This window comes from Biomphalaria glabrata, chromosome 1, assembly GCF_947242115.1.
Source record: "Biomphalaria glabrata chromosome 1, xgBioGlab47.1, whole genome shotgun sequence".
NCBI lineage: Eukaryota > Metazoa > Mollusca > Gastropoda > Planorbidae > Biomphalaria > Biomphalaria glabrata.
Window position 1 is genome coordinate 14,014,016 of NC_074711.1, and position 22,106 is coordinate 14,036,121.

At 35.7% G+C, this 22,106-nt stretch overlaps 1 protein-coding gene across 5 annotated transcripts in view; it reads right to left on the bottom strand.

Moving 5' to 3' along the window:
* Nucleotides 1–17,645, bottom strand: part of LOC106052257 (zwei Ig domain protein zig-8-like) — a 142,709-nt gene extending 125,064 nt beyond the window's left edge. For 2 of the 5 annotated variants that reach the window (XM_056023410.1, XM_056023405.1), the window contains exon 1: nt 16,966–17,644. In XM_056023410.1, the coding sequence (XP_055879385.1) occupies nt 16,966–17,044 (79 nt within the window). In that variant the 5' untranslated portion in view covers nt 17,045–17,644. Of the gene's footprint in view, nt 1–16,965 lie in introns of all 5 variants that reach the window. The other 3 variants (XM_056023418.1, XM_056023413.1, XM_056023424.1) reach the window with 2 other exon arrangements.
* Between the last annotated feature and the right edge of the window lie 4,461 nt (nt 17,646–22,106).

A 22,106-nucleotide genomic window follows, 5' to 3' on the forward strand; every position in this document is an offset into this window, starting at 1 on the left:
GTCGGCTTTAAAAAACAAATTAGGTCGAAGTTGTGATTAAAAAAATCGTTTTTGCTCAATTTAACCACTGCGGTTTCGGTCATGAAATTGGGTTAGTTGTTCTTTGTACCGGAAAAGTAATAGGTTGAATCTTCGTATTTTATCATCCACGGGAAGTGGTAGAATTAATGATGATCAGTGAGTGGACCAATGTTTGAATATTGTAGTTGCTCAGTGCGCTAAGGTGGAAGCTCTTTTGTTGACCAGTTGGGGGGGGGGAGTATTTGGGAGAAGGTCTCCAAGCTGCCTTTTGGAACTACTCAAACAGAACTCACTTCTGGTCAAGTTTCGAAATGGGGCCCCCTTGATAGGAAGCCAAGCGATTTTCACCTCTCAGCCACACATTAAAACACTATTTATTGTGGGAAGTCTCTGCGATAATTGGATTTGTGTTGGGACTAATCAAAAACAACAATTCATAAAAGCTATTACTCCCTGGAAGTCGGACCACACAACGATCCGCTCACAATGTTGAGAGTTGTTCCTTGCGTTTAGAAGTATTCTCTACTTTCAGAGGTGTTTTGTTGGATGACAATAAGACTTCGTAAGACTGTTGTAAACATTAACTAGTGTGAGAACCTTGTTGTATGTAATCATCTGATTGACATTAATCCTTTATATTGTCTACTCGTGGCTGAGAAAACAAAACAAAAAACTCTTTACCTTAATGAATCTCCAGTAGAGGTCCACTACTTTAATATAGATCCACTGGACTTCCATTGTAATGCATCTGTAGCCCACGTGATCAAGTGATCTGTATCGACGTCATTTCACATCTTTGACCGAATATCTTTTTGGTAGAAAGTAATGGAATGATGGCAATCTTTCCCTCCAAGCAGTTCGTCTGCTAGAAAGTTCGCCTCTGACGTGGGGAGGTTTTAAATTTTTTTTAAAGGTGTTTGGGTAGGGTTCCCAGACTTCGTGCAAAGAAGGACTGTCCTCCTTTTCGAGGTAGAGTTCTTCATCCGGCATACATAGGCTTAAATTGTCAAAATATCCTACTTTTACTCTTGTTTACTGCATATTATTCAGCAAACAAATACAATCCATTATATCTTCTGGTTGAAACACACAAACTCTTTTATGCTGTGATCCATTCTTGTGCAGGAGTTTTATATTGATGTGAACAATGTGCAGTCGAGAGACTTGTACTTTAACTTGACACCATTTGCAGGACAGAATTCGATATAAGTATTTTTGTTTACATTCTACTTTGTTCTTCTTTCTGTCCTCCTATGGATGTGCAGGTGTCTGATACCCCTATGATTGGGTGAACAGTTCCCCGATACCTATGTATAGGCCTATGTCTAGTGTTGAATAGATCTACTCTGTCATTGTGTTGCAGCCCCAAAGAGCTAGTACAATTACTCCGTTGTAGGCGTTTTAATCTTTAAATAGGACTGTAGATCTATTACAATTGAATTACATGACTGGTCCAAACTAACTAATACAAATACACTTAGTACCAGTATATGCTTTTTTATTTGAAGTACGTTTTATGTTATTCTTGTTTAAATTTTACTTTGTCCTCCTTTCTGCCCTCCTTTGGATGTGCAGATGTGATACTCCTATGGTTGGGTGAACAGTTCCCTGACGCCCTTGTAGATTTAGAGGTCAAGTGTTGAATAGATCTCCTCAGTCGTTGTGTTTCAGCCGAATTTGAATAAAACATAAACTCATTTCATTTTAAAATACCTCTATTCAAATCACAACTTCGTGGAGGGCGGAACCTAGAACTTGGACACGGATGTTAAAAAACGTCTCTAACAATTTTCCCATAAATTTTTAGAGTTGATGAATATCGCTTAAATAAGAATATTTTTTAAATCTAACATTTATTAGTTATTAAGAGCAAAATAACCGCCTCCAATCATTGGCCTCCTTCAGTCGTAGAACGACTATGGTTCATCTCAGAGCACACTTCCTCATGTGGCTGTGAGCCCTATTTTGGAGAGACACTCCCGTCCACAGATAGCGCAGGTGACATTTATTAGTTATTAAGAGCCAACTAATCGCCTCATAAGATAGATAAAGGAGATATTGTCTTTTTTTTTAGTATTTGTATGTTTCTTTCTCTTTCCTTTTTCATGTCCCTCAACCCTCAGCCTATACAGCCAAATTACTCGTTGAAGGCTACAGGCTACAGTAGAAACACACGCACTCCAAAACGTCTAGCTCAAAATAAGTGTTGTATTAGCACTGCTCACATTGTCGCTAGCATGTTTCGTCTCAATAGACTTCATTAGTTTCAGCTGCTAGTGGAAACACTCCAAACAAGATCAACTGTTGTTATAGCGTGTATATGCGTGTTGGCGTGTGTGTGTTTATGAATGGGTGTATGAGGAGGGAGAGAGAGAGGGGGGGGGGGAACAGAGAAAGACATTATTATTGTATGGCTAAGTGTTTTTCTTTCATTTATTCAGACTAACAATTCCTGAAATGACCAGTGGCTAAACTCATCCTTAGAGCCATTCAATTAAAATTGAATTACGACTGTTCCCAGTCGGTTCAGGTGACAGTGCTCTAGCCGTCTGAGCAATATTCAAACAAATAGAGGCTGCCGACAATCGTAGAATACAATGAAAACACTTTGTAGTCTAATAGATAGATAAACACAAAAATAGTACAACATTCACTGTTCCATAAGTACTGACATTCTACAGGTTCATATTGTCACCTTCATGCTCTCTGTAACTGTACAGTACCATCTTATTCAGATATTCTACAACTTTTAAAACTTTTCCAAGATTTAAAACATTCTAAAATAAAAGTGTATTTAAACAAACACATTCTGGGTTCATACATTTAATATGTATGTTACTTGAACCGCCACGTTTGCTAACATATTAATAGAATAAAATGAAGTAATATGAAAAACATTTCATTCCATGACAGGCCTGTCCTTTCTTTCACGTTGTCTTACCATCGCTTTCTCTGTCTGCCTCTTCTTCTTTTTCTTGGTACTGTAACCTGAAGGAAGGCCTTTGAGAGACCAGAGAACCTTGTGATGTGCGTTTTTGGACAGTGGTTTGCACGTCATTGTAGGGTCCAATAGCTGTATGAATCCTGTTTCTAATTCTCTTCATTTGTGCTGTTATGGGGTGTGCGTGTGTGTGTTTATGGTGACAGTGGGAAGAGGTTAGCTAAGCAGTGTGATTAGTGCGAAAGAAGTGACATTGTCGTCAGCGGTCTTAGGTACGACAGATGACTGCAGATTGCCAGAGTGAAAAATACCATTTTATATTACTACTAAAGTTTACTACATTTATTTCTTTAGCTCAAATTTGTCTATATTTAAATAAAAGTTTATATTTAGTTTTGTTCACAAAGAAGTTATTCAAGTTATTTCAAGTTGTACAAGTTAAAATGTAAAACGCCGACAGCCGTTGAGTTGTCTACCAACAGTTTGGTGCTACAAGTCATGGACCGTCAAGAACATGCGGTCTTTCTAAATGATACCAAGAAACATTCTGTTGCATCTTAGTTTTATAGTAGGATTCTCTACTCGAGATCTGTAGTTAGTGTCCAAGATTCGCAAGCATATAAAGAATGAGGCCGTGAACATGGAGCGCATGTATGATTTTGGCGTCGAAGACTATGCCTTTGTCTTTCCAGATTGTTTTGAGTTTTGCAAGTGCTGCCGTGGACTGTGCAATTCTGGCCAGTAGTTCAGATTTGGTTCCTTCGTCTGAAGCAAAAGCTCCAAGATATTTAAAACCACTGACACTTTTCAGCTTTTCGCCACTAATACTGGTGTCCCTTTTAAAGCCCTGTTGGCTATTGGTCTCAATGTACGTTTTTTTCGGCATTGATTTGCATACCATGTGCATCGGGAATCTTGTCTACTCGCGAAGAATCTATGAGCATGGAAGATTGTATAGTTATCTATTGTTTCTCTTTCATGTTTGTGTTTACTAAGCATGTTCCTTCAGAGTTGAATATAATTTAATATAATTTACTTCCTAGTCCAAACCTCCCGCAGGACGACGGGGGATGGCAGCGGGCAAGGTATGAAACCGGGGGGTTTTACCTGAAGTCCGTGTATTAGGCGTGTATAGCAGTACAAAGCATATGTCCCTTGGTTTTACCTGAAGTTTGTGTATAGCAGTACAAAGCACATCATCACTTTGTTTTACCTGAAGTTCGTGTATAGCAGTACAAAGTACAACATCACTTTGTTTTACCTGAAGTTCGTGTATAGCAGTACAAAGTACAACATCACTTTGTTTTACCTGAAGTTCGTGTATAGCAGTACAAAGTATAATATCACTTTGTTTTACCTGAAGTTTGTGTATAGCAGTACAAAGTATAATATCACTTTGTTTTACCGTGCTCTCTAATGTGTATTTTAGTGGAATTCTAAACTGAGAAATGTGTTGACTGATTGTAAGATTGGGTCGGCTTCAGACGGCAGCCTGATATAAAGGGGGCTATTTCAGCTTATACCACCAGCTCATTCAAGTACTAATTCTTTCCCTAGTTTGATATACTAAACAAAGTAATTTATTAGCAATAGTTAATTAACTAATTGGTTAATTTTTTTTATTGATTCATGTGTTGTCAGGTAAAAGAAATAATTATGCGAAATTTCAGCTTGATCCAAGATTTGGTGTCGTAGAAATAACGTGTACAAACTTTTGGCCAGACAGACAGAGTGAGTTGATAGAAGCTTTGTAAAAATAGGACAAGACTATAGAAACAACAGATAACTATATCATTTTCATAGGCTCTCCACTAGCAGAGTCGTTAACGTGTTAGCTTGAGAAGCCTGAGAAGTCTTGAGCCATGAGTTGGAATTCAAGTCGTCCCCCCCCCACACCCTTTTTTTATTTTTATAAATGCTTTTTTTTATTGTTAGTCTAGATCTTTACAACAAATTTAATTACATGACTGATCCAAACTAATTGATACAAGTACGATTAAAAGCTCCAAGCTTTGTTTTTTTGGTGTTTTTTTTTTAAGTATTTTGTATGTTTTTCTTGTGATGTTTTGCTTTACATTGTACTTTTCCCTAGTCGCCCAGAGTGTCCTATGACATGTACTCTCGAAAGATTTCTTGAAGTCAATAAAGACACGGAAAAGATTCTGTTGGTGTTAAAGGTAATAATCTCGCTGAGTATCCTAAAGTTTAGGATTTTTTCTGTTGTGTTGCTACCATGTCTAAAACCCGCTTGTTCTTTTGATATAATTTTGTCAGCTATTGGTTTAAACCGTTTAGTATAATTTGTAACAGAACTTTGTTGGGATGGCTTGTGAGGCTAAAGTCCGGTAGTTTTGACAGAGTAGTCAATTGCCTTTCTTTGGAAGAGTGGTGATAAATGATTGGGTCCAGGACTTGGGCCATTCTCCTGATAGCCAAGATCTTGCTGCAAATCTTTAAAAGTGCATTTTATCATGGTTTCTCCTCCATCCTGTTGATGTAGAAGGAATGTTGTCAACTCCGGCTGATTTTCCTTTTTCAGGGATTTCACTGCTGATGCTACTTCCGAGCGAAGAATAGAATTTTCATCAATGTTGGTTACTGCAGGGGCTTTTAGTGACTCTGGAACTCCTGGGATTTCAAAGTTTTAAAAGTCTGAACAGTATTCAGTCCATCTTCTCATTATATCTGTTTCCTCAGTCAGGCATCTAATGTTTTTGTTTTGTATTGTGGTAAATCTCCCATGCTTTGAGGTTGTGAACTTCACTGTTGCCAATAAATACAAATAGCAAGCAAGTCCGAGCCAACGTTTGTCTTCTGTGTGTCAAAAGAGCCTAGCCTACTGTATGCCTATTGGCCACACATAAAAGCTTCCTGATTGGAGACACGTTCCCTCCAGAAGATTGCTTTATGTGTCGCTATGCTCTTGGTGCATGTACACTGTCCGGCTCTCACTACCATCATGAAGAGTGCTCACTAAATAGGCGTTGTAGACTACAATTTTGGTTGCCGACATTTATCTAATACCCGTTGCACCAATCCTCCTCACTTAAATCAAAATTTTCAGCGCAAGTCAATAAGTCACTAAGAATAGCTTTTAAATTACATAGTTAATCAATATTCTATATCCTGTTTTTGTTTGTTGTTGTTGTTTTTTTGTCTGTCTGTTTGTTTGTCCGGATGTTTATAATAAAGGAAATGTTGATAAGCTATGTTTTTTTTAAATCATAATTTTTTGTTTCACTTTTTTAAGCCCTGCACAATCCAAATGTTCCACGTTCTTCTGTTTGTAGTTCAATTTAGTTTTTGTTTAGTTGGCAACACTGAAATTCAATTTGGCGTCCTTGACATTGTTTAATTTATGTATGATATCTCCAATAGATGAAAATCTCAGCAGTAACACCAAGAAGTAAATGTCTACCCCCCCCCCCCCCCTTGCTTACAAAGGCCTACATTTTGCTTGTTCTGGACCAACATAAAGTCTGTTTTGCTGACAACTCTAAACAGCTAAAAAAAAAAAAAACTTGCTGGCGGCCATTAAAACAAAGCACCAGCTTAATGTTCTGGTGTCGGTCTTGCGTGGGCTGACTACGGCTCATTAGACATGCACTGACTTTATCTGAGGGACGCACGCACTGTGGATTCACTACTAATTACTATGTAATCTGACCAATAACTTCTCTCCCATGTATTCGAAGGTTTAAATTGTATAATAATATTAATAACAATAATGTGGAAAGAGAAAGGGGGAGAAAGGGAGAGAGAGAGAGAGAGAGAGATGTGATCGTGGAGTATGGAGTATTGACATATATCAGGCAAAGGAGATGAAATGGCTAAATGCGGGTAGAGGGCTAGGGGAGAGAAGTGATATTTTCGCTTTAGTTAAAACCAATGACTTGACGTTATAAGAAATTCATGAGAGACAGGATAGATTGCGTCCCTTGCTTTGCACATCACGTTATCGGCAACAGCGGCATAAGTAATCACTATGCAAGGCAGGGGAGCTAATCGTGTTCCCTTTCTAAATAAAAAAAAACATTCGCTCCATAGTAATAATAAAAATTTTAATCCTTCGAAGTTTAAAAAATAATACTTTTCCTCGCATAAAACACCAAAAGCAATATTTGTAAGGTTTATGACTAAGCCAGTGTAGTTTTGTTTTGGTCCTTAAAATGTTTACACAAAAAGGCTTAAATAATTCCAAACATACATACAACAATAATACAAGATGCTCACTTCCCACATCATATGACATACGCAGAGACACAAATGACAGGACACAAAATCACTCAATGCTCTTAGAGAAAGCTCCCTTTTTCTAAATAAAACAAAACTAATTACCACTAATTAACTATTAAGTATTTTTTTTTATTAATTTATGTATTGTAAAATGTTTTACATGTTTCGGATGATCCTTCAGAGTTGAAGATAGTTTACTTCCTAGTCCAAACCTCCCGCAGGACGACGGGGATGGGAGCGGGCAGGATTTGAACTCTCGACCATCGATAAATCCGAACGACAGTCCAGCGAGCAAACCGCACGACCAGGCAGCCATTGTCATCGATAATGAACAATTAGACAACATTTCAACTTGATCCGAAAATGGGAAGTGGGAGGAATAACATGTCCAAGACATAATAAGGGAAATAGATCCACATATACAGACACATCTCAAGTAGCATTGATTTCTCTTTCCTAAAACGATTAATCAACTCATGTTTTGTTAGGTACAACAAATAATTGTGTAAATTTTCTACTTGATCCTAGAATGGGTGTGGGCGAAACAAACCTTGAACAAAAATTGTACAGACAGCCACGACAGAGTTGATGTAAGCTTTGTCAATAGGAGAATGTAAAGAAGAACTAGAAAACCTCAAGAAGTAACACACGAGAGAATGAAATAAATGAAGATGTCGAAGAACGTATAAGAGACTACCAAAGTGATGAGCGCCATATTGATGACGCAGTGTTGCCAACTTAAACTGAGCTTTAAGAGCTAAATTTGTTTTAAATATGTGCCACGTTTTATTGCGTGTCAGATAGATACAAAGAAAAAAGATGACCTTGATAAAAAGAAAAAAAAATAGTCGATGAGAAAAAAAAATGTTTTAATCTGAATACTATTAAGGACAAAACTAAGAAACCATAAAACAGCAGTTTGAAACTTTCCAATACAAAATAATCTTGCCTAATCATTAGTATAGAAGACTATAAGTAGATCAACTTTTCAATACTTGGTTTGAGAACACTTTTTATGTAATTATTATGAGTATTACTGATCGCATGATTAGGTTAAGATTCACACATGTGTCATCATATACATAGGGGCCAGGGGCCCTACGTAAGTGAGTAGGCTAGAGTTCACGTGACAACAGGGTCAACTAATTCATGTTATCCAACTGTATCACCTAGGTACACCACTTCAGCTATTTTACATCGGCCACCAAAGTAAATGTACATGCCGAGAGAGTAAGGTCAGATGTATGACCAATGACAAAAGACCCACTACGCTATACAACCATCATTTAGCACTGGACTGACGACGTCCTTGAGGCTTCCTTCGATCAATCCGTACCCAAGAAATGAGTAGGCTGTGGATGGATTTTAAATACTTTGGTTACTAAACTGAGTGTCTTTAGTTCGATTCCTTGTGAAGGATGATGTTGCGACGTCTGCCTAGGTACATGCACTAATCATGCAGCTTGTTAGAAAGTGTAAAAGAGACCAGTCACTCTGCTGGCCACAAATACATTCGTTAAATTGATTACATTTTGTACACAGAAATTGTTTTATGACTAACAGTTTCATCTTTAATAGTGTATGTCTAACTGATCCCATAGCAAGACATGACACATCGGATGTCCCGAATGTGGGAAAAGCTTGTTTAATCCAGTTTTTAAAATGAAGAGAAAAAAAAATGTTGAAGATAAATTTGCCATGTCTGAAAACAAAGCTAATCTTCCCAATCTTCTTACTCTTCCAAGCACATGATCACGCACAACGTGAATTAAATTGTGGGGGTTTTTTGTGTGTGATATGTACATGAGGTAGGTTGCAATTAACTCAATATTAAATGTAATGTATTTGAATAGATGACATTTTCAAGATGATGCATCTAATGGACATTGGCTGTAAACTATTTATGGACTTTTTTAAAACTAATAAGTATTGAAAAAATATGTATCACTTTTTTGTACATAAAACGTAAGGAAGATTTACAAAGAACTAGTGGATTTGTATATGTCCAGTACGCTTCGGTCCTATCTCTGTTTATGGACACATAAGCGTGTAAAGAAAAGTTGGAAGAAGAGTGGCCTATCTTGGAAGGAGAGTAGCCTATCTTGGAAGAAGAGTGGCCTATCTTGGAAGGAGAGTAGCCTATCTTGGAAGGAGAGTAGCCTATCTTGGAAAAGTTTCAGTTCTGCTCAGCAGAAACGACGCAGCTCGAAGGGAATGAAACATATTTAGCCTACGTTATGATCCAATCTCGAAATGGTTATGTCACTCAGCCACACATTCTACTTGGATAGTGAAATCTAACTTCTCACTAAACATAAGAAAGTCTTTCTCACTAAACACAAGAAATTTTGTGTTCACTAAACATGGGGAAAAAATAAGAAAGCCTAGCTTTACTAAACGTGATTTAGTTAGAATCTAAAATCAAAATATAAGCTGTTATGTTCGTGTCAAGGTAACCTCAGCATGCGCAATAAAAAAAAAAACAAATCCGGTGTCCGGCGAAGCTGAAAGATAAATACAACATGCTTGAACACAAAATGAAAATGTATTAGTGTCATTGGAAACAGGATTTTGATCTGATTTTTATGATTGCTTCCGGTCCAGGTCTGGGGCGATGTTTTAATGTAACTGTCTCAACAGCTCTGTCCGAGTAATCACACTGTAGACCTGGACACAGAATACACACGGGCGGGGGGAGGTAATAGATGAAGTAGCACAGTTCATGTTTTTCATGCTTTCTAAGAAAGTTGGACATGATCAAGTTCAATGTATCGGCTTTGAATGATGTTAAGGAAATAGTTCGCAGAAACCTGAATTGGGGAGTTAATCCAGTTTCACCTTTATCATTTCTTTAACAGACAGCAAGAGTCATTCTCTCCCCCTGCAACTAGAGCGCCAGAACTGCACTGTTCACGCATATGTAAGTGGTACTCATAAGTACAATTACAAGTTATTCTCTGGGTTTTTTTTTGTGTTTTTAGGAAAGGCTGTTGATTAAAAGATCTCAAATAGTTCATTTTGAGATTAAACAGCTCTATTTTCATCACTTAATATAACTTTGATGTTTAAAGAAAATTATAAATCTTTTTTTTTTTCTTTTTTATTGCTTATTGTTACTTTGAGAACAACAGACAACAAAAGAAGACCAGAAATCTTTATCATAACCTGGGAATTGATTGGGTAGCGGCCGTATTAGGCTATAATGGTATTGAATGGTTAAAAACAAGTAATACTCTTTAGTGTTGTTCAAGAGATAAGATTCTATGCGAAGGCTCACAGGGGTCAACGTAAAAAAAAAGGCATCGCAATGGGTTGTTGTTGTTTTATAAATTGTAAGAGTTGCATGCCCTCAGGGACACGTATCAAGTGTATGTGTTTGGGGCAAGGGCATTTCAGTATAGAATAATAGATGAATGGCAATTTGTGTATAGGCTGCTCACTGTCCATACTGGGAAAATATACTGTTGTTTTGTTTTACATGTTTCGGATGTTCCTTCAGAATTAAAGATTACTACATCCTAGCCCAAACCTGTCACGTGGCGGCGGGGGATGGCGGGAGTTCGATACCAGGACCATCCATCACATACCAGACGACCAGGCAGTCATATTATGGGATGTCTACAAGCTTGTATATTCCAAAGTATACAAATAAATTGATGAAGCTCCTTTAGGACGTGGCGATGATTAGTCACAAAGACATAGACACGAAAAAAGCTTGAAGTTTGCACTTAAACATGAGGCGACTTGCGTCACTTGCCACTAGATACATAGACACAACAAAAGTTGAACACTTCACATGTATTGTATCCTAGTTGAACTGATATCGTATTTTGTTGGAGTTGAATTGAAGGTGTTTTAGTGTGTCATCATTTGATAAATATTCTGTGAAATATAATGATTTCTAAATAGAAAGTCTTATTGGAGTTAGATGTTAGAAGTCGAAATAATCTTCTAATCTAATAAGTCGTAGCTAAAACAAACAGAAATTATAACTAGACCAACAATACAGATTAAAACTAGGTCAACAATACAGATTAAAACTAGTTCAACTATAGATAAAATCTAGTAAAAAAAACCATTAAAAACTAGGCCAACAAAACATTAAAACTAGATCAACAAAACATTAAAACTAGGCAAAAAAATATAGAATAAAATTATTAAATTAGGTCAACAACACAGCTACAATGCATATTAAAACCAGCTACTTAATAAAATGTATTACTCTTTTTATTTTCCAATCAAATTGTGCGAAACCTGACAATAGAGCCTGGTTTTTCCTTTTGTCAAATATTCTTTGATTTCCCCAGCCTTGCAGGAGAAAATGGATGGGAAGGGGGGGGGGCCTATATCATTCGTTGGAGAAGTTGGTCTCGAGGGTTTTATCACTCACCCCGTACCTTGTGTAAGATATTAATATAAAAAAAATATAGAAAAATGTTCACAAAGATGATTAGAATAAGTTAAGTAATAAAAATCATAATTTTTGCAAATTGTGAATGTTCTTTCGGGGAAATTTCGTAATGTTATGTTTGAGTTTCGCCCCTGCACCCATGAGGTACACTTCCTTTCATTACACTGTGTTGCGGTGCCAATGGTTTCATGAACGTATAGACTTAACGAGGGGTGACATCAGAGATAACACGTCATTTTTTTTAAATGTTTGTTAGTTTTATAAAGCACTAGAATTATAATACTAGAATTCTAGATTACAATCGTCACATTATGTTTATGTATAAAATTGTGTGTGCATATTGTATAATGTATATGTGTGTGTATATATGTTTCTTAATTAAAAATGCAACCAATGAATATGAGTGAACATAAGGCTTAATATTATTATATTAAAATTTGTAACATGCGGCCATTCATTATTTATACTTGAACATATGCAACGTTTACATTACAGGAAACATGTTTTTTAATGTGTACATGTGATACTCTCATTCTGTATATAGATTCGTCTTAGTGTGACAATGAATGTAGCATAAGAAAGTGGTAGAGAACATTTGCATAGAAGGTTGCATTATTTACTACAACTGTTAGCTCTGAGAAGAAGCAGCAGACATAAGTAGACTAACTCAATAAAGTTCTTTCACTGGGAAGACATAAGCCTAATGACATCAGTACGCTTTCTTTGGCATTTGTTGAAGCGTCCAGTGGTAAGTGTCTCTCTTCACAATGGCCTATGTAGATAGGTTTAATGTGGCTGTGAGAGGGGCACGTCTTCCTATGCTCTGCCATTATATAACCTCCTGTTTGGTCATTACCTCATTACGTTTTATCTTGTGTCCTTTCTTTTTATTTTAGACGGAGGAATGGAGACAAAGTATTGGAAAGAGTATGAGAATTATGGACAAATTAGAAGAACTAGGAACAAAGAAAGAGAACTTATGACAAAGTAGAAGAACTAGGAACAAAGTAAGAGAACTTATGACAAAGTAGAAGAACTAGGAACAAAGTAAGAGAACTTGTGACAAAGTAGAAGAACTAGGGACAAAGTAAGAGAACTTATGACAAAGTAGAAGAACTAGGAACAAAGTAAGAGAACTTATGACAAAGTAGAAGAACTAGGGACAAAGTAAGAGAACTTATGACAAAGTAGAGGAACTAGGGACAAAGTAAGAGAACTTATGACAAAGTAGAAGAACTAGGGACAAAGTAAGAGAACTTATGACAAAGTAGAGGAACTAGGGACAAAGTAAGAGAACTTATGACAAAGTAGAAGAACTAGGAACAAAGTAAGAGAACTTATGACAAAGTAGAAGAACTAGGAACAAAGTAAGAGAACTTATGACAAAGTAGAAGAACTAGGGACAAAGTAAGAGAACTTATGACAAAGTAGAAGAACTAGGAACAAAGTAAGAGAACTTATGACAAAGTAGAAGAACTTATGACAAAGTAGAAGAACTAGGGACAAAGTAAGAGAACTTATGACAAAGTAGAAGAACTAGGGACAAAGTAAGAGAACTTATGACAAAGTAGAAGAACTAGGAACAAAGTAAGAGAACTTATGACAAAGTAGAAGAACTAGGGACAAAGTAAGAGAACTTATGACAAAGTAGAGGAACTAGACATAAAGTAAGAGAGCTTATGTCAGAGTAGAAGAACTAGGCACAAAGTAGAGGAACTAGACATAAAGTAAGAGAGCTTATGTCAGAGTAGAAGAACTAGGCACAAGGTAAGAGAGCTTATGACTGAGTAAAGGAACTAGGGTTAGATGCATAGGAATACATGACTTAAATTTCAGTTCATTCATCTTTGCTTCTAAAATGATAGAATGTCTATTTAGTACTTTAGAAATTTGACTTATACAAATATAACGTTGTTTAAAAGATCAACGAAATAAATCAATAATTCTGAATTGAATTGTCAAATTTAACTCATAATAATGAATAGGGCTTAAATACAAAATATCTTCCTACTATGTAGACTACACATACCTATATTTATTATTTCAAGACTGGAAATGAAGATCTTTTAACACTACAAAAATATTTCGTGAAAAACTTTTGAAAAATCAAACAAAGCATTAGGGTTTATTACAAGAAATTTCTATAAATAAAATAAGAACATAAAACTAAAATGTTATTTAACCTTGGTTAGGCCAATAATAGAATATGCATCTTCTGTTTGGGACCCCTCAACTCAAGATAACATTAAGAAACTGGAACTGACACAAAATAGAGCAGTGAGATTCATAACAAACGAATATTCACATTGGACTAGAGTAACACCTTTAGTAAAATCACTAAATTTAGAAAGCCTTCAGGATAGAAGATTTTAAAATAAAGAAGAAATTATACATAAAACACTGAACCATAATCTTCAAATACAAAACACAATTTAATAAAAATACTCAGAAAGACACAAAGATAAAGGCACATTCCTCGTTCCATATGCTAGGACAAATTTGTACAAATGTTCTTTCTTCCCTAGCGCTATTAGAGCATGGAATGGGTTGCCTGAGCTAGTCAGGAAAACCAGTGACTTGGCAGAATTTAGGTCATTGGTTAATATGCTTGACTAAATGCATGACGCGTAGGACGTAATCATCTTCTTTTTTGAAGTAACGTCAGTATCATATAAGATAAGATAGCCCATTCTATTAAAAATCCGCAAAATGGTATCGCATGATTTCTAAACTTTGAAAACTAAAGATCAAGACTAAAGAGAAAAGATCGATTTTCCTAGATTCCGGCCGACTATATATATATATAGTGGTTTGTGCTCTGATTATTATCGGATAAGAATATGTTTCCATCTCCCAGTCCAGTTCTAATACATATGGGTCTATGGGTTTCTCTCATGTTTTTTTTTTCTTTTGTTTTATTCCGCACCATTTGCACCATTCCACATTTACACGAAGCTGCTCTTAAGAATGTGTAAGCAAATAGTATACATTGTAAGTACAGAGGGAAAAAACGTTTCTTTCAAATATTTATTTAGTAAAAGAACTGAGCCTTTGACATGCTTGCATAGTGTCAGTGTACAACGTATACAGCTATGTTTTTGTTTTATTGTATGGCTCCGTCATTGTATTTCGTCATAACAGAGGCCGGTCGTAAATTCGAGCTGACCTTAAAGTGGTTGTTTCATCACCTTACTATCACCTGTCCATTAGTCTTGACCGTTGGGCTGCATTTGTTTTCTAGCTACAGCTGCGTGCGGTCAAGACAACAGAAGGAGCTATGATCTTGCTTTGAGCAAGGGCTCGCATAATGGCAGACTTTGTGAGACATAGCTGCAATCATTTTTACACTTGTGCGGCTCCGTCAGAGCAAAAGTCGAATTTAATCGGACTCAAACTTAAACGTAACAAACGTAACTATAATGAAACTGTTCAGAGAACAAGTCACTCGGAATGTTTTTCATTTCAATTCAATGCCATATTGTAAAACAAAAAAGAGTTGTTTTTTGTTTTTTTTTTTTTTTTTTTTTTGGGGGGTGGGGGGGGGGTCATAATATGGGCAAATTATATGGGTTTTATTTTGACATCCACCATCAGAAAAAAAAGGAGATCATATATGATTATACTTAAGTGTAATCTAGAATCTAATAGTATAGATAGAGATAAATAATTTCAATCAACAAGTAAGTCACATATCTTTAACTGGTTCTCAGTCCTAAGGAACTTATATTTATAGCGTTTCAATATATTCAACACTTATGAAACGACAGACCATAAGAGCTCTTAAAAACATGTAGATCTAGATCTAGAATAATTACATAGGCATAGAGCACGCATGGGCGTAGCCAGGGGGGGGTTCTTGGGGGGGGGGGGTGAGTCGGAATTTAGTGACTGATTTTTTGCTTTGATTTTGTTTATTTAGGTGAGATTTTAATACTAAACCATCACTTGCCCTAGCACAACCAAAGGGGTTTTGAGTTTAAAAACCCCTACCAGGGGGGATTCGAGTTTAAAAACCCCTACCAGGGGGGTTCAAGTTTAAAAACCCCTACCAGGGGGGTTCGAGTTTAAAAACCCCTACCAGGGGGGTTCGAGTTTAAAACCCCTACTAGGGGTTTTGAGTTTAAAACCCCCTACCAGGGGTTTTGAGTTTTAATCCCCCTACCTGGGGTTTTTGCAGTTAACTCCCCCTCTTCTATAAAACAAAAACAAAAAAAATGCAAACGAAAATCCCCTAATTCCAAGAGCACAGTTAAGGAAGATTTTGATTTTAAAACCCCGTCTAAAATTTACGATAAACCCCCTCTTTAATATAACACACACACACATAAATACATATAATTTGTTTTTCGCGGGGGGGGGGGGCGCTCCCCCAAACCCCCTTGCTAGTAATGGAGGGAGTCTACAATTTTATGGAAACAGCTTGATGGCAAATGCGCCGAACGACGAGGGAGGGTCTAAGTAAGAATAGCACATTAGGTTTTTGAAATAGAACTTTTTAATAGCAGGAAAATGCACTGTAGATACCTCAGAATATGCATTTTTTTGGTTTTCAATATCAGAAATAGTGCTTGGCGGCGGGGCTTCGCCCCGCGCTGGGGAGCTCCAAGCGCTCCCCCAGACCCCTTTGCTGGTAATGTCGGGGAATCTACAATTTTTTCACTAACTCATGGAAGAACCTTTTCTAGGGCACAATAAACGTCTTCCGAAAGAATGAAGGGTCAGAATGTAATAAAGATTATGTACACACACACACACACATAAATACATATAATTTGTTTTTCGCGGGGGGGGGGGGAGAAAAAAAATCATTTCTTTAGCGTTGGACTTTTTACCTATAGTAAGCTTTTCAAAATTAAAAAAAAAAAAGATGATAATTTCAAAATTTTTAAAGACCTTATTGGTCTTAAGTCACTCTAGGGAAAATGGTCAGATATATTTAAGGAAGCAAAGTCATGTCCAGGAAGTTATCAATTAAATAAGATTAACTAAAGTAAACTAAACCGTCACTGACTGGTAAAGCTACTGGAACTGCAATCTTACTTACATCTGTCCGATGCTGATGCGAGCAAGCATTTTCATTCATATGTTTATATTTTTTAAATTTAAAACTGCTAACAGTGTTCATGAAATATAATTAGTCTATATGTCATATAAAAATAAATTAAAATCATGAATGCAAACTAAAAATGTTAACAATGACATAGAATGTCATAGAATCTACTTAATTAGTGTGGGTTTTTTTCTTAAATTAACCCTAACCCCTCCTCTGTTGTACACAAATGTAACCAAAAGGTTGGCCACCCCTGGCATAAAAGATAATTATTCAACTATAAAGAAAACAAGGATAATCACTTACCTATAAAGAACATAAAGGATGCTAAAATTGGCACAATAATCCCAGACGTGTCAGGTAATGAACCTTTGGCTATACTCATTGCACATGTTACATGGTTGACAACCAAAGTTTGAAGACATTGGAACAGAAGAAGTAACACATCGACATACCAGTTTAGCTTGTCTGCACCCGTGTCTATGTCAAAACACCATTCTCAAGCAATGGGATCCTTATATCTTCAAGAAAGCGTGCTTAACTTTACAAGGTGAACATTTATTTGTTTGAAGTGAATGAAAGAACAATGAGAACTCCTCCACCAAGAAATGGAACACAAGAAGCTGTAACTTCGAAATGTCAAGGCGGGCTTACTTTGACTTTTCTCCAACACTAGCCGACGATCGAGCTCACAGAAATATGGGTGAAAATTTAAACAAAACCCAAACTGTAGGAATTTCTGTGACAAAAATACCCAGACATTTCGTTTTTAACCTTGATTGTTATGTAGGCTAAATGAATTGGCCCAAAATTTTAGTGAAAGAATTTCAGAAAATAACGCCCATTTTGTAAGAAACTTTTTTCTTTCAAGTTTTTTTTTTAATGTTAAAAAAATAGTATGAAATACTTGTTATTCCTTAAATGAGCCTACAAAATCTCAAATCTAGTGAGAAAATACCCAGCGGTAAAAGCACTGTCTGCGCCTCTTTTCCATATCATTTAGTGACTGACAGAAGCGGTGCTATTGATTTCACAGCGCGCATGTCACGGGAAGGGAGTTGCGAACAAACTAATGCAGACTGGATATAAATAATGAAGTCTTTTGACACTGTTTAGTTTCGACCGCCTGTTGTTAACCCTCTTTCAATCTTTTTTTTTTAACGTCCACAATCCCCCAATTAAAAACACTTTTAAACAAAATGATCAGGATGGTCAAGTGTAAGCGAACCATATGCTAAATTACTGAAGACAGCGTAGAAGGTGGCCTCTTGGTGTGAGAATATTTTCAGAAGAAGAAATGACTAAGAATACAAGCTTAACATAGGAACCCTATATCTCGCTATAACAAAAAAAAAATGATAGCTCACAATTTAAACCACAAATTTAATGTAGCAGCGTAATGTTACTTAGGTTGAATGATTTTAATGCTTCATTACACGATTTTGATATAATTAGGCTATCACTGAAAGAGTAGAGCTTAACTCTTGAAATGGGAACTACATGTATTTGTATTTTGGGTTTTTGGCACATAGGCCCACTCTAGGACATGTCGTGCCAGTAATCCCTCAGGGGCTTCGTATCACAAGAGCTAAATTTATACAGTTAAGTCGTGCAAAGAATTTGCAACATATCCACATGCAAGGCATAAGCGCCCTCATCAACAAACTATTCACTGGACTAAACGTTTATACTTTTATATCCAAATCAATTTCTTGTAAAATGTCTTTGTCTACAGACATTTTACGGGCAATGTTCTTATGTGTCTTGATGCTAATATGCCTATCCTTTCAATGAGTTTATTAATAGTTGCGTGCATTATATGCCCCTGTCAATACACCTCTTTAAAAATCAGTAACAGCTATTTGGACAGTTGTTACAAGACAAACAACTTTGCTCTTAATCTCGGTAACATTGGAACAACATGCCTAATCAGTTCAGTGAGTCTATAATAAGTGTCAAGCTTCATGTTAAGTCTACTACTGTACATTTATTATGGAATTTGAATTCTATTCTGTATTACTAAAAGTGTATTTTCTCTCTTTTAATTTTTAATGATTTCAATTTGGAAAATGACATTCTATTTCGAAATGAGGCGTATTGTTCGTTCACCTACGGTATACTAGAATTTGATCCGATAATGGCAAGGAGAAAAAACGGTCCTGTCTCTCTATACTAGTATATACTGTCAATTCATATACAAGGGTTTAGAGAACTACAGCTTCGTTGACAGATTTTTGTAGGCAGGCGGGGCGATTTATTCCGCCACTCTCGCTTGGATGCGCCAGGGGTCCAATACCTAGGAAGCACAGTATCAAAGGATGGATCCCTAATTAGGGAAGTTAACAGCCTAGCTGGGGCTTTATTATAGATTCTAAAACCCTTACACGTTACACTGCATATACAAGTTAAAGCATAATCAACGAGTTTTAAGTGCAATAGTATTGATTTTGTAATTTCTGTTCAACTAAATTGTTGCAAATCTAAGGCAAGCACTCAACGAAAGGTAGGAGCTATTAATAACGAAGTATTTATTATAAGCTATCAACGAATAAGTTTATAGGTCTTCTCAACAGTTCACTAGTATCACACAGGACAGCACTTAGCCCCAGACTGTTCTGGCTCTCATAACTTAAGCCGGATCTACAAGTCCTTCATGTAGAATCAACACTTCTTGTGTTGAATGGTGCCCTGATGCGCACCATCAGTGTGGCGCGGGAGCGGAGGTTTTTGAAGAAAGCATACAATAAGATCATTGGGGTATATCATGTCCAAACGTTTCTTCGGACGATTTTAACACTGCTCAACTTGACAGACCTTTTAATGTTCTAAAATCTAGAAATCAAGCGAAAGTCTAAACATTTTTAAAAAATGCATTGGGCCTGTACATAAAAAGTCATGATGAATTTAATAATGCAAGTTTCTTCAATATGAAAGAGGAAGCTGGGGGTGAAATGTCACAGGGGCAAGTTGTCACAAACACTATATCGGTATAATTTGATGCGCTATCAAAAATGCGAAACTACATTTGAGATGTTTACGGAAACATATACAAATAGTTATAAAATTTTACAAGTTACGGTATCAGGAATCATTGTTTTTACTGTTCTTAAAGTGGAATTATATTTTTGCGTAATTTCGTTGTAAAACACTTATACTGTTGAAATGATTGTACAACATTATACTGTTTCATGTCTCTCTGTATTAGTGGGTTTTTTTCTTAAAGCTCAACCCAATAAAATGTAATTGGAATAACTGTTCTGAAAATTGATGTGGGGTAATTTGTCACAGTTGTGACAATTTTCTCCAATGAAGATGAAGCATTTTGAAACAAATTTTAATATTTATTAATATTTTTTTATTGATTCTTTTTTTCATAGATGCTACCTAAATAGTGATAAGCAACTTTCTCCTTAAATAATGCGGTTTACAAAGGTTATACCAAGCAATAATAAGAAAATATGTCCTCCAAGCACAACTAGTTAGGAAATAAGTTCTCTAGTCCAACTATTTAGAAAGGCTGGAGGTGGGTGCATTGCAGGGAGAGTTTAACAGAGATTTTAAAAATATTATATAGAAAAAAATAAATATTATTTTGAAGAAAAACCTACAGCTTTCCTTGTTAGGTCCAAAACATTTCAGAATTTCCACATATATATAATTCTTTTACGAAGACAAGTCAAAGAATACTACAACAAGAACAAAGTCTTGACTAATGTTATTTCTTTTAGACAAAGCAAGATATGGCGGTTTTTTTTTTAATGTTTCAACTAACCCCGCCCGGTGTGGGGCAAGATGTCACAACCTAAATCAACCACGTTTCTGTTGTATAACTGATAAAGAGAAAGTTAATTTCATTTGCTCTAGTTGTCTGAATGTTTAACATGCTAAGTTTGGTGAGAATCTATGAATTCTAAATGTTTCAATTTGAAAATAGTGACAATTAGCCCCATCTTCCCCTATACTATGCGATAGTTTTCTTTTCTTCAAAAAGTTGGCGAGTAAATTTTCATCTTTTATCACTTCTAGATCTAGGTTACAGTGAATGCATACAAGTTCAGTACGGTAAGCAGACAAAAACAAGCAAAATATAATTTAAAAAAAAAAGCATATATCTAAGGAAAGAACAAGTCCTCCAAACTATACCAAAACCAAAATGTTCACTTATTCGTTATCAAACAAAATAATTACCAATAATTAATTGACTGAATCACCTTGTTAGGCAGGCCTACAATAATTAATTATTTTCCGTCTTCGACCTTTTCAGTTCAGCGCCTAACTCAAGTTGATACTGAGTAAAAAAATAACTTTTATTATTTAAGGGGACTAAACTTAAATTTAGCCATCTGTGTAAAATACTGCATCTCTATTGCTATTAAACAATTTATGAATTAACAGTAATTATCTAATTGGTAACCCGGTACTTTTTAAAATTGATTCATGTCTAGTCCATGTGAATTAATAATTGTGCCAAGTTTCAGCTTGATCCCAAAACAGAAATTATTACATAGAAGCTTTGTAAAAAGGACTTAAATTTCTGAAAATTATGTTTACATTCAATTTACAATACAACAGCATATGTAATTAAACTAGTAAGCCTATTGTTTTATACAATGGATGTTCAACGGCAAGATAAAAGGAAATGAATTTTGATTATGTTTTTAAAGCCTTCTATATATAATGTATATACAAATGTCAAATGTATATGAATGTCTTGTCTTTTCAATGATTTTTTTGTAAAAAAAATAAATAAATTTAAATTATAATTGCATTAATGTGTAGGATCGATTTTGTTTTAAATAGTAATTATGTACTAAATTGTAAGAATTTTTAATGTTTCAGTAAACCATGGAGCATAACATTTTTAAACTGGTTTAGAGGGGTACATTAATATTCAGAAAATTTAATGAACATTCTTAGCATTTAAAAATTTGAACTGTAGGTATAAAGAATATGAAAAAAAAAAAAAAACTGCTGGTAAAAAATACTGTGAAGAGATGAAAGCTAAGCTGGTTTGGTCATATTGTAAGACAATTCTATTGTCTACGGGACAGTTGAGGGAGAAGAAAGGGTCAAAGTTTGTTATGTCAATATATAACAGAAGTGTAGCTTATTTATATTAAGACTAGTCAGATTATGAATTCTTTTTAAATAATTTTAGATTTACTACATGAGGGTCAGCAGCTGAGCAGTCCAGCCAGCTCTTATCACATTACTTAGGGAAAGTCTAAGGCAGTTGGTAGGACACCAAGTTTAAGGTGGATCACTTAGATGACATTTCCGTCATTTTTCATATAGATCCCAAGGTCTGGAGGAACTAAACTACATAATTTTTTTTGGTGATAAGCATTTTGACTAGTAAATGGTTACGTTTATTAATTATGGGAAAGAGGAACAAGTTTGGTGAATTCTACCACATTGGTGTAGCAACAATAAAACAAAACCAAATG